At 45.9% G+C, this 13480-nt stretch overlaps 2 protein-coding genes across 12 annotated transcripts in view; one reads left to right on the top strand and one right to left on the bottom strand.

The window, feature by feature from the left end:
• LYN (LYN proto-oncogene, Src family tyrosine kinase) overlaps positions 1-8086 on the bottom strand; it is a 92961-nt gene extending 84875 nt beyond the window's left edge. For 2 of the 5 annotated variants that reach the window (XM_056521940.1, XM_056521946.1), the window contains exon 1: positions 1124-1251. Coding sequence is in view for 1 of the 5 variants with exons in the window: in XM_056521945.1 (XP_056377920.1) it covers positions 8037-8058 (22 nt within the window). In the remaining 4 variants the exon portion in view is untranslated. Of the gene's footprint in view, positions 1-1123; positions 1252-8036 lie in introns of those variants that run through there. The other 3 variants (XM_056521945.1, XM_056521944.1, XM_056521943.1) reach the window with 3 other exon arrangements.
• Positions 1143-13480, top strand: part of TMEM68 (transmembrane protein 68) — a 204579-nt gene continuing 192241 nt past the window's right edge. For 5 of the 7 annotated variants that reach the window (XM_056521959.1, XM_056521950.1, XM_056521956.1 and 2 more), the window contains exons 1-2: positions 1143-1271; positions 8643-8754. The gene's annotated coding sequence lies outside the window, so the exon portion shown is untranslated. Of the gene's footprint in view, positions 1300-5904; positions 6170-8642; positions 8755-13480 lie in introns of those variants that run through there. The other 2 variants (XM_056521951.1, XM_056521952.1) reach the window with 2 other exon arrangements.

The following is a 13480-nucleotide window of genomic DNA, read 5'->3' as shown; positions in this document are numbered from 1 at the left end:
GTATATGTCTGCTGTTGATTTCCATTGTAAAAATAAATAAATATAACATATGGAACTTGTCTAGAAGTCTATGACCTGTCCTGCACCTCCAGCAGGGAGAAATATTACAGACACAGGGATTTATACAATGAAAACCTAACAAAAATAAGTGTTAGTAGTACATATAGGGCAGAGACAGCAGATAGGGGTAGTAGTACATACAGGGAGGGCACTGGTAGCAGATAGAGGTAGTACTGCAAATACAGCAGTGGCAACAGATAGGGGTAGTAATACATACAGGGAGGGCAGCAGCAGTCGATAGGGGTAGTAGGACGTACAGAAAGGGCAGGAGATAGGGGGAGTAGCACCTATAGGGCAGTGGCGGGAGATAGGGGTAACAGTACATACATGGAGGGCAGTAGATAAGGGGAGTAGCACCTATAGGGCAGTGGCAGGAGATAGGGGTAACAGTACATACAGGGAGGGCAGTAGATAAGGGGAGTAGCACCTATAGGGCAGTGGCAGGAGATAGGGGTAACAGTACATACAGGGAGGGCAGTAGATAAGGGGAGTAGCACCTATAGGGCAGTGGCAGGAGATAGGGGTAACAGTACATACAGGGAGGGCAGTAGATAAGGGGAGTAGCACCTATAGGGCAGTGGCAGGAGATAGGGGAAGTAGTACATACAGGGAGGGCAGTAGATAGGGGGGGGGGGGTAGCACCTATAGGGCAGTGGCAGGAGATAGGGGTAGTAGTACATACAGGGAGGGCGGTAGATAAGGGGAGTAGCACCTATAGGGCAGTGGCAGGAGATAGGGGCAGTAGATAGGGGGAGTAGCACCTATAGGGCAGTGGCAGGAGATAGGGGCAGTAGATAGGGGGAGTAGCACCTATAGGGCAGTGGCAGGAGATAGGGGCAGTAGATAGAGGGAGTAGCACCTATAGGGCAGTGGCAGGAGATAGGGGCAGTAGATAGGGGGAGTAGCACCTATAGGGCAGTGGCAGGAGATAGGGGTAACAGTACTACAATCCTACACATACTTTGCACACTAAGCTCAGACATCTGGAGCAGCACCCTTCCCTCCTCTGTCAACAGGTGCACTCGGGTGAGGGGTGCAGGCTGGTGAAGTAGGGGGCACTCACCTTGTTGTGGTCCTCGGCTCGCTGAGGGTCCGGTGCTGTGTGCTGTGATCCGGTGCTCGGCAGGAGATATGGACGCCGCTCCGTGCAGCCGATCTCTATGAGGAACTGGTCTCTGTCCGGCCGGGAGGTTTCTTCTCTCTACTTCCTGGTGTAAAGCCTCAGGCGGGATTTGCATAGTGTGTTCCCCTGTACTCAGAGAACTGCCCTCAGATAACTGCCCCCACTCAGTGTACTCAGATAACTGCCCTCACTCACTGCCCTCAGTGTACTCAGAGAACTGCCCTCAGATAACTGCCCCCACTCAGTGTACTCAGATAACTGCCCTCACTCACTGCCCTCAGTGTACTCAGATAACTGCCCTCAGATAACTGCCATCAGTGTACTCAGAGAACTGCCCTCAGTGAACTCAGAGAACTGCCCTCAGTGTACTCAGATAACTGCCCTCAGATAACTGCCCTCAGTGTACTCAGAGAACTGCCCTCAGTGAACTCAGAGAACTGCCCTCAGTGTACTCAGATAACTGCCCTCAGTGTACTCAGATAACTGCCCTCAGTGTACTCAGAGAACTGCCCTCAGATAACTGCCATCAGTGTACTCAGAGAACTGCCCTCAGTGAACTCAGAGAACTGCCCTCAGTGTACTCAGATAACTGCCCTCAGTGTACTCAGAGAACTGCCCTCAGTGAACTCAGAGAACTGCCCTCAGTGTACTCAGATAACTGCCCTCAGTGTACTCAGAGAACTGCCCTCAGTGTACTCAGATAACTGCCCTCAGTGTACTCAGAGAACTGCCCTCAGTGTACTCAGATAACTGCCCTCAGTGTACTCAGAGAACTGCCCTCAGTGTACTCAGAGAACTGCCCTCAGTGTACTCAGAGAACTGCCCTCAGAGAACTGCCCTCAGTGTACTCAGATAACTGCCCTCAGATAACTGCCCTCAGTGTACTCAGAGAACTGCCCTCAGTGTACTCAGATAACTGCCCTCAGATAACTGCCCTCAGTGCATTCAGATAACTGCCCTCAGTGTACTCAGATAACTGGCCTCAGTGTACTCAGAGAACTGCCCTCAGTGTACTCAGATAACTGTCCTCAGATAACTGCCCTCAGTGTACTCAGAGAACTGCCCTCAGAGAACTGCCCTCAGTGTACTCAGAGAACTGCCCTCAGTGTACTCAGAGAACTGCCCTCACTCACTGCCCTCAGTGTACTCAGATAACTGGCCTCAGTGTACTCAGAGAACTGCCCTCAGTGTACTCAGATAACTGTCCTCAGATAACTGCCCTCAGTGTACTCAGAGAACTGCCCTCAGAGAACTGCCCTCAGTGTACTCAGAGAACTGCCCTCAGTGTACTCAGAGAACTGCCCTCAGATAACTGCCCTCAGTGTACTCAGATAACTGCCCTCACTCACTGCCCTCAGTGTACTCAGAGAACTGCCCTCAGATAACTGCCCTCAGTGTACTCAGATAACTGCCCTCAGTGTACTCAGAGAACTGCCCTCAGATAACTGCCCTCAGTGTACTCAGAGAACTGCCCTCAGTGTACTCAAATAACTGCCCTCAGATAACTGCCCTCAGTGTACTCAGATAACTGCCCTCAGTGTACTCAGATAACTGCCCTCAGTGTACTCAGAGAACTGCCCTCAGTGTACTCAGATAACTGTCCTCAGATAACTGCCCTCAGTGTACTCAGAGAACTGCCCTCAGTGAACTCAGAGAACTGCCCTCAGTGTACTCAGATAACTGCCCTCAGTGTACTCAGATAACTGCCCTCAGTGTACTCAGATAACTGCCCTCAGTGTACTCAGAGAACTGCCCTCAGTGTACTCAGATAACTGCCCTCAGTGTACTCAGAGAACTGCCCTCAGTGTACTCAGATAACTGCCCTCAGTGTACTCAGAGAACTGCCCTCAGAGAACTGCCCTCAGTGTACTCAGATAACTGCCCTCAGATAACTGCCCTCAGTGTACTCAGATAACTGCCCTCAGTGTACTCAGATAACTGGCCTCAGTGTACTCAGAGAACTGCCCTCAGTGTACTCAGATAACTGGCCTCAGTGTACTCAGAGAACTGCCCTCAGTGTACTCAGATAACTGTCCTCAGATAACTGCCCTCAGTGTACTCAGAGAACTGCCCTCAGAGAACTGCCCTCAGTGTACTCAGAGAACTGCCCTCAGTGTACTCAGAGAACTGCCCTCAGATAACTGCCCTCAGTGTACTCAGATAACTGCCCTCAGTGTACTCAGATAACTGCCCTCACTCACTGCCCTCAGTGTACTCAGAGAACTGCCCTCAGATAACTGCCCTCAGTGTACTCAGATAACTGCCCTCAGTGTACTCAGAGAACTGCCCTCAGATAACTGCCCTCAGTGTACTCAGAGAACTGCCCTCAGTGTACTCAGAGAACTGCCCTCAGATAACTGCCCTCAGTGTACTCAGATAACTGCCCTCAGTGTACTCAGAGAACTGCCCTCAGTGTACTCAGATAACTGTCCTCAGATAACTGCCCTCAGTGTACTCAGAGAACTGCCCTCAGTGTACTCAGAGAACTGCCCTCAGTGTACTCAGAGAACTGCCCTCAGATAACTGCCCTCAGTGTACTCAGATAACTGCCTTCAGTGTACTCAGATAACTGCCCTCACTCACTGCCCTCAGTGTACTCAGAGAACTGCCCTCAGATAACTGCCCTCAGTGTACTCAGATAACTGTCCTCAGATAACTGCCCTCAGTGTACTCAGATAACTGCCCTCAGTGTTCTCAGATAACTGCCCTCAGTGTACTCAGATAACTGTCCTCAGATAACTGCCCTCAGTGTACTCAGATAACTGCCCTCAGTGTACTCAGATAACTGTCCTCAGATAACTGCCCTCAGTGTACTCAGATAACTGCCCTCAGTGTACTCAGAGAACTGTCCTCAGTGTACTCAGATAACTGCCCTCAGTGTACTCAGATAACTGCCCTCAGTGTTCTCAGATAACTGCCCTCAGTGTACTCAGATAACTGCCCTCAGTGTACTCAGATAACTGCCCTCAGTGTACTCAGATAACTGCCCTCAGATAACTGCCCTCAGTGTACTCAGATAACTGCCCTCAGTGTACTCAGATAACTGGCCTCAGATAACTGCCCTCAGTGTACTCAGAGAACTGCCCTCAGATAACTGCCCTCAGTGTACTCAGATAACTGGCCTCAGATAACTGCCCTCAGTGTACTCAGATAACTGCCCTCAGTGTACTCAGATAACTGCCCTCAGTGTACTCAGATAACTGCCCTCAGTGTACTCAGATAACTGCCCTCAGATAACTGCCCTCAGTGTACTCAGATAACTGCCCTCAGTGTACTCAGATAACTGGCCTCAGATAACTGCCCTCAGTGTACTCAGATAACTGCCCTCAGATAACTGCCCTCAGTGTACTCAGATAACTGCCCTCAGATAACTGCCCTCAGTGTACTCAGATAACTGCCCTCAGTGTACTCAGATAACTGGCCTCAGATAACTGCCCTCAGTGTACTCAGATAACTGCCCTCAGATAACTGCCCTCAGTGTACTCAGATAACTGCCCTCAGTGTACTCAGATAACTGCCCTCAGTGTACTCAGATAACTGCCCTCAGATAACTGCCCTCAGATAACTGCCCTCAGTGTACTCAGATAACTGGCCTCAGATAACTGCCCTCAGTGTACTCAGATAACTGTCCTCAGATAACTGCCCTCAGTGTACTCAGATAACTGCCCTCAGTGTACTCAGATAACTGGCCTCAGATAACTGCCCTCAGTGTACTCAGATAACTGTCCTCAGATAACTGCCCTCAGTGTACTCAGATAACTGCCCTCAGTGTACTCAGATAACTGGCCTCAGATGACTGCCCCCACTCACTGCCCTCAGATAACTGCCCCCACTCAGTGTACTCAGAGAACTGCCCTCAGGTAACTGCCCTCAGTGTACTCAGAGAACTGCCCTCAGATGACTGCCCCCACTCACTGCACTCACTGCCCTCAGATAACTGCCCCCCCCCCCCCCCCCTCACTGCCCTAAGTGTACTCAGATAATTAGAAATGGCTTCTGGAATATAAAAACTCGAATCTAATTGGTTTCTATGGCAACTGCTCTACTTTTCCTGTGCACATGCTATGAGAAATGTCTTCCTAAGGGTGCGTTCACACGCTATTACTAGCAGCGGGTTATCTGCTGCGGGAATCCCACTGCGAGTTATGCTACCATTGATTTAAATGGGTCCACAGACAGTCCACAATTGTGTCAGATTTGCGGACTGTCCGTGAACCCATTCAAATGAATGGTAGCATAACTCACAGCGGGAAACCCGCTGCTAGTTACTAGCGTGTGAACGCACCCCTAGGCTATGTTTACATTGCAGAATGTCCCCCAGAAAACATAGGCAGACATTCCACAAATATTCATGTTCCACCAGTGCTAGGACTGCTGGAAATGCGCCATCTCCATAGACGGCAATGCATTTCCGAGCAGAATCTGCAAAAACAATGAACATGTTTCTGCTGGGGAAATTGAATTCAATGGGAATCTGCTTTAGCGTAGTGTTTACATAGCCTAAGGCCCTGTTTATAGTACGGACAAGCTATGCAAAATATTTACGAAATTGCGCCTTGCAGCAGGCTCCCAGCACCTGCTCAGATCACGCGTCAAAATTTGGGCAACTATAAGACTTGGATTATAGCAGAAGATTGATCGTGTTCATTATAACAGCAAAATCCACTGAAGAAGTATGATTTATCAATGGGACAGCACAGTCAACGTCTACAGCAAATTGTGAATCATTTTGAACGACAGATTTTTCCAACATGGATTTGTCCTTTGCATCTAAATATGTAACAACATTTAAAGCACAGAAAGTGAAAACCAGGGCAATTCAAGCCAATGCCTCCGATTTCTACCACAGATCAGTGACAGTTTATTCTCTACAAAAAAGCCTTCAGCCCCCTTCACATGAGCAGGATTTGATGTGGAATTTTTAAAGTATTTTTATTACTGAAAACTGCCCAAAATATGCAATGAAAGCTTCCTGCAATCTAATATGTGAGTACAAGCAGTGATCGCAAATCCAGCATTGCCTGTGCAGAGAACCATTTTTACAAGGTTTTATCCTGATTCCCCCTTTTTCACCCCAACCCACAAAACCCACCCAAGACAACATATTTCAGCTCTTTTAATGACGTAACTGAATGCCACTGCAAAGGGGCAGATTAGTATTCACGAGGAAGTATTGTCAGAGCAGCGGGCAGGCAGTTGTATTGGTGCCCCTAGAGGGAAAGAAACACCCTCAGTGCACCGAACAGCTTAATTTGCATATAAATATCGAACCAAAGCATCATAATAAAATGTACCTGTAATTAAAAAAAATGTTTTGGACATGTCACAGAAACATGACAAAAGTTTTATCGGTAGGGGTCTCAGCACCGATCAGAAGAACAAGTGGGGATAAGCACATTACATCCCTGCCCTCAGCAAATTATACAGTAATGGTGCAGAGAGACAGAGATCTCTGAGAGTCAAGAAGCAAAACACTACCACGCGCTTATCTTCTCCTGCTCCAGGGGTGGGGGGTTTCAGCAGTGACTCTCGTAACCGGTTCACACCACGTTTTTGCAATACAGTTCCTGTATCAGGTTTTTGATAAAAAAAATGTATTCCTCAAAACCTGACTAAACTGTATCAAAACGTGTGTACAAATTTTATTCCATATACGGTTTGAAAAATGATGTCTGGTTGCATCTGTTTTTCAAGAAAAAAGTATACATTGATAACTTTTCATTCCATTATGAATAAAGTTTCACTTGTTTGATGGAAATTCCAAGTAATAAACTGTGCAAAGTCAAAAACCGCATGGTGAAAACCGGATGGAACCGGACCTACATACGGTTCTGTACAGTTCCCATTGACTCCCATTTTAAATAAACGTATACATTTCAATATGGTTTTTCACCTGGACCAAAAACCGTGGTAGGCTATGGTTTTGGGAACGGGGAAAAACTGACAAAGCCGTACAGGATGCAAAACGGACACAACCTGATGCATCTTTTGGCATATGGTTTTCAATGGAGAGTCAATGCATACGGTATTCAATACGGTTCCGTACGGTTTTCAATACGGTTCCATGCGGTTTTCAATAGGGTTCCATGCGGTTTTCAATACGGTTCCATGCGGTTTTCAATACGGTTCCATGCGGTTTTCAAATTGAAAACATATACGGGAACTGTATTGCAAAAACGTGGTGTGAACCCAGCCTAAGACTGACCACCAGTGTGCAAGTCCATTCACTTAAAGGGGTAGTCCAGTGGTGAAAAACTTATCCCCTATCCTAAGGATAGGGGATAAGTTTGAGATCGCGGGGGGTCCGACCGCTGGGACCCCCTGCTATCTCTCTGTACGGGGGCCAGGCTCTCCGGCCAGATAGCGGGTGTCGACCTCCGCACAAAGCGGCGGCCAACACGCCCCCTCAATACATCTCTATGGCAGAACCGGAGATTGCTGAAGGCAGCGCTTCGGCTCTGCCATAGAGTTGTATTGAGGGGGCGTGTCGGCCGCCGCTTCGTGCGGAGGTCGACATGCCCCCTTCCCGCGGGCTGTCGGGGCTCCGTACAGGAGATCGCAGGGGGCCCCAGCGGACGGACCCCCCGCAATCTCAAACTTATCCCCTATCCTTAGGATAGGGGATAAGTTGTTCACCACTGGGTTCACCACTGGACTACTCCTTTAACTACATGGACCCTATCTTCAGAGCTCCACTCAGAAACTCATTTGGGGTACGCCCCGAAACATTGAATCAAACCCAGTAATGGCCATATGGAATTAGATCTCACGCTCTAAATATATACAAAAGGATAAAAGAAAAGCCTGTATTATAATGAATAAGAGGACATCAGTGAACAAGAAGGAATATTACCTAAACAGCACTGTGCATTCATCTTTATACTACACTATGGGGGAGATTTATCAAACCTGTGCAGAGGAAAAGTTTCCCAGTTGCCCATAGCAACCAATCAGAGCTGTTCTTTCATTTTGCAGAGGTCTTTTTAAAAACGAAAGAAGCGATCTGATTGGTTGCTAGGGGCAACTGAGAAACTCTTTCCCTGCACAGGTTTTGATAAATCTCCCCCTATGTTTCTATGAATGGGTTTCAGCAGTGACCACAACCAATGAAAACTTTTAACATCTTTCTGTGACATGTCCAAACATTTTTTTAATTGACAGGAATATTTTAAAGGGGTACTCCGCTCCTAGACATCTTATCCCCTAACCAAAGGATAGGGGATAAGATGTCTGATCATAGGGGTTTTGCCACTGGGGACCCCCGGGATCTCCTAAACGTCACCCCGGCATTCTGAACGCTGGGTTTGGGGCCGTGGTTGTGATATCACGTCTAGTGTTGCTCACGAATATTCAAAATTCTAATTTTAATTGCGAATTCGTGAATATTGCAGATATAGCACTATATATTCGCAATTACCAATATTCGTTTTTTTCTTTTTCTTTTTTTCTTTGTTCACAGTACACATCACAGTGATGTCTGGTGTACGCCCCCCGCACCTCCAGCTATTGACTTGCCGTCTGCTGTATGGACACTTGGAATAAAGCATTATTTGGCAAATACTTCTCAGTGGGTGAGTGCAGCTTTTTTCTGCTTTTCATGTTTTACACATCACAGTGATCACTGCATCCCTCTCTGCTCTTCGCATATGCGCATATTCGCGAATATTGAGCCCTCCCTTCTTTAATGGTATAGGGAACTAATGGGCTAGTGCAGTGGTCTCCAACCTGCAGTCCTCCAGATGTTGCAAAACTACAACTCCAGCATGCACGGACAGCCGTTGGCTGTCCGTGCATGCTGGGAGTTGTAGTTTTGCAACATCTGGAGGTCAGCTGGTTGGAGAACACTGCACTAGCCCATTAGTTCTCTATACCATTAAAGAAGGGAGGGCTCAATATTCGTGAATATGCACATATATTTGTTCACATATATTTTCGTATATGTGCAAAAAAACGAATATAACGAATAGGCGAATTTCGCGAATATATGCCAAATATTCGTTCATATATTCGCGAAATATCACGAATTCCTATGCCGCTCATCACTAATCACGTCATGCCCGTGACATAAATGGAGGGGGCATGGTGTGATGTCACAAGGGGCGTGACATGATGTCACAACCACGGCCCCGAACCCAGCGTTCAGAATGAAAAGTTCAGAATGCCGGGGTGGCATGCAGGAGATCACAGGGGTTCCCAGCGGCAGGACCCCCGCGATCAGACATCTTATCCCCTATCCTTTGGAAAGGGGATAAGATGTCTTGGGGGCGGAGTGCCCCTTTAAAGGTATTATATTTGCCACTTATCCGCAGGTTAGGATGCCCTGGCCTGCTGATAGATTCCCTTTAAGTCGTGCTAGGTAACAAGTCCATATTCAAACTTCAGTGTTTTCGCAGCCACCAAGCTCACTGTGCCTATGGGAGGAGATTTATCATTGTTGTCTTTAGAAAGCGAGTTTTAGAGTCTTTTTTTTAATTTATTTGCTTTGGTTTTGCTTACAAGTGACATATTTATCATAATATCGCAGGCGGGGGGGGGGGGGGTTGATAAATTTGCTGATAAAAATGTTGATGGGGGTTGATAAAAATATGAATAAAAAATACATCACTTTGTAAGCCAGGTCTGGGCTGCTGTCTCACACTTGATAAATACTTTACCACTGCAAGCTAAAAAATGAAATGAACTTTAGTAAGACCATATGTAGCATTTTGCTTATTGACCTCCCTGGCAGAAAAGACACAAATATGTGCTTTGGCGTACGAGAGACCATTTCATGCGACATTTATAAGCCAAAAAATGCTCTAAAAACAATGATAAATCTCCCCCTATTTTTTAAGGGGAATACCATAGTTTCCTCTTACAAATATGTGGTATGAACAAGTACTTTGAAGATAGGGAAGAGGGTATGAGTGCAGCATAACATTTGTTGTTTTCTTTTTAATAGCTGAAGTACCGTATTTTTCGCCATATAAGACGCACTTTTTCTTCCCCAAAACTGGGGGGGAAAGTTGGTGCGTCTTATACGGAAAATACACATTAAAACCCTGTCATATCGCGGTGGTCCCTGCGGCCATCGACGGCCAGGATCCGCGGCTAATACAGGACATCACCGATCGCGGTGATGCCCTGTATTAACCCTTCAGACGCGGCGATCAAAGCTGACCGCCGCGTCTGAAGCGAAAGTGAAACTAACCCAGCTGCTCAGTCGGGCTGTTCGGGACCGCCGCGGTGAAATCGTGGCGTCCCGAACAGCTTACAGGACATTGGGGGGGACTTTACCTGCCTCCTCGCTGTCTGCTCCGTGACGGGATCCCCTGCATGGCCGGCGCTCTCCTTCATCGTCATCACGTCGTCGCGCACGCCGTCCCATCATCCAATAGGAGCGGCGTGCATAGCGACGTGATGACGGCAACGGAGAGCGAGGATCCCGGGCAGCAGAGACGTTCCGGAGCGACAGGGCCCCCCGAGGATGCGGCAACAGCGGTGGAGGGCGACATCCAGGGCAGCGGTGACGGTTCCGGAACAGTAGGGACGCGTGAGTATTACATCCTATACCAGTGGTCTTCAACCTGCGGACCTCCAGATGTTGCAAAACTACAACTCCTGGCATGCCCGGACAGCCAACGGCTGTCCGGGCATGCCAGGAGTTGTAGTTTTGCAACATCTGGAGGTCCGCAGGTTGAAGATCACTGTTCTATACTTTACATTGTATTTGGTTCAGAATCTTTTTTTTCTAGATTTTCCACCTTTAAAATTGGGAGCGTCTTATACACCGGAGCGTCTTATATGGCGAAAAATACGGTAAACAAATGACTCATGAGAATGTTCGATTTCCCATTTTATTCCTATACTTTCTATAATAAGCCAGAGATTTCTAATGTAAATACCAATATCCACTGACTACCTCGCTCATTCATTGCTGCGGCCTACACTGACAATGCAGACCAGTACGAGTAAGACATCATCTCTGTGTGAGGGCCAATCCACACCAGGATTAAAAAGCTCCATGTATCTCTTATATACTACAGTCATTCTAATGTGATCATTTTTATGTCCTTTTCTGCCAAAAGTAAATTAAATGGGACTTATGGGACTTTATGGAAGTCATGGGACTACATACCGGAAAGAGAGGAAGGAAGGCATAGTAAACAGAGATGAGTCCTTGACCAAAACAAAGAAAAAAAGCCACCATAGTACCTTAAAAACAGAATCCTAAATATGCCTTTGGGATATAAAAAAAAAAGGGCAGAACTGGCAGTGCTCTATCCGATTTGATAACGGGTTAAAATGACAACATGGTTCTCTTTTATTTACTGCTGCTCCATTCATTTCTCAGGATTAGAGATGAGCGAACTTACAGTAAATTCGATTCGTCACGAACTTCTCGGCTCGGCAGTTGATGACTTTTCCTGCATAAATTAGTTCAGCTTTCAGGTGCTCCCGTGGGCTGGAAAAGGTGGATACAGTCCTAGGAGACTCTTTCCTAGGACTGTATCCACCTTTTCCAGCCCACCGGAGCACCGGAAAGCTGAACTAATTTATGCAGGAAAAGTCAGCAACTGCCGAGCCGAGAAGTTCGTGACGAATCGAATTTACTGCAAGTTCGCTCATCTCTACTCAGGATCATTGGTGGCCCAGTAGGTAAATTCCCACCAATCTGCCAGTTTCATTAAAGGGGTATTCCAGGAAAAAACTTTTTTTTATATATCAACTGGCTCCAGAAAGTTAAACAGATTTGTAAATTACTTCTATTAAAAAAATCTTAATCCTTTCAGTACTTATGAGCTTCTGAAGTTAAGGTTGTTCTTTTCTGTCTAAATCCTCTCTGATGACACGTGTCTCGGGAAACGCCCAGTTTAGAAGCAAATCCCCATAGCAAACCTCTTCTAAACTGGGCGTTTCCCGAGACAGGTGTCATCATAGCACTTAGACAGAAAAGAACAACCCTAACCTCAGAAGTTCATAAGTACTGAAAGGATTAAGATTTTTTAATAGAAGTAATTAACTTTCTGGAGCCAGTTGAAATATATATATATATATATATATATATATATATATATATATATATATATGTATATATATATATATATATATGTATATTTTTTTAAAGTTTTTTCCTGGATAACCCCTTTAAGAGAATACCTATTTAAAGTCTATGGGTACATTGGCATATACATCCGATTTTTTTCGCAACAAGGTTAAAAATTGACTAAATTTACTCCAGCTCAAACATGGAGCAGAAAAAGCTACTACCAAAGTAAAAAAGGAAAAATTGCTTTCGTGAAAGAAAATTATCAACAGGCGGAAACCAGTTGATAAATAAGTCACATATAAGCAAAAAAAAAAAACAAGTAAAGAAAAAATTACTAAAAAAAAAGAACACATAAGCAAACATTGATAAATGTCCCTCTATCTCAGTGGTCCCCATACTGTGGTCCTCCAGATGTTGCAAAACTACAATTCCCAGCATGCCTGGACAGCCGTTGGCTGTCCAGGCATGCTGGGAGTTGTGGTTTTGCAACATCTGGAGGGCCACAGTTTGGGGACCACTGCTCTATCTGCTTACTGTTTAGGAAACTTATTCTCCATATGGCAGAATGGAGGAATCAGCAACCTTGATGTTTTCTTGAGTTAGATGTCACATCCTCATGGGATAATTGCTGCTGACGTACAAGTCACAATATCAGACACAATAGAATGAGAATTGCAGGAAATGTACAGAAAAATAAGTGTCCGTCAAGGAAAGGAAATAGCTGGGAATCCTCAGCAACGGAGTAGTAATGAAGTGTTATGCAAATAGCAAAATGTAGTAAATAAGTGGCAAGACAATAAAACATGCAGAATTATTACAGATCTGTAAGTAGTTATATCTTAATGGTGGATTGAATATTTCTTCTGTTACACTTAAAAAAAACGTATTCACTGGAAAGACACAGAAACACCTCTGCCTATTGTACCTGATCCCTTAGGGCCCATTCACACGGCAGAATGTCTGCCTGGAAAAATTCCATGGCAGCAGGAAGCCGAGCTAGAACCTCTCAGGGATGCACCATCTCCATAGAGCGGATTCTATTAAAGGAATGAACATGTCCATTCTATTCTGCAGCATCTGGAATTAAACATTTTTAAGGCAGAATCCTATTAAAAAAAATTGGAGGCTGCTGCACCGGAATTTTCAAGTGGAGTTATGGAATGTTGGATTCCGCTTGGAATTTCCATAGTACTAAAGGACTAGTCTGGACTGAATAATGACACACAATGTTGGTATAGTGATAAGGCTCCCTGGATCATAATATTTAA

The sequence above is a fragment of the Hyla sarda genome, chromosome 5, assembly GCF_029499605.1.
Source record: "Hyla sarda isolate aHylSar1 chromosome 5, aHylSar1.hap1, whole genome shotgun sequence".
NCBI classification, from domain to species: domain Eukaryota; kingdom Metazoa; phylum Chordata; class Amphibia; order Anura; family Hylidae; genus Hyla; species Hyla sarda.
This window is presented reverse-complemented; position numbering and strand designations above follow the sequence as displayed.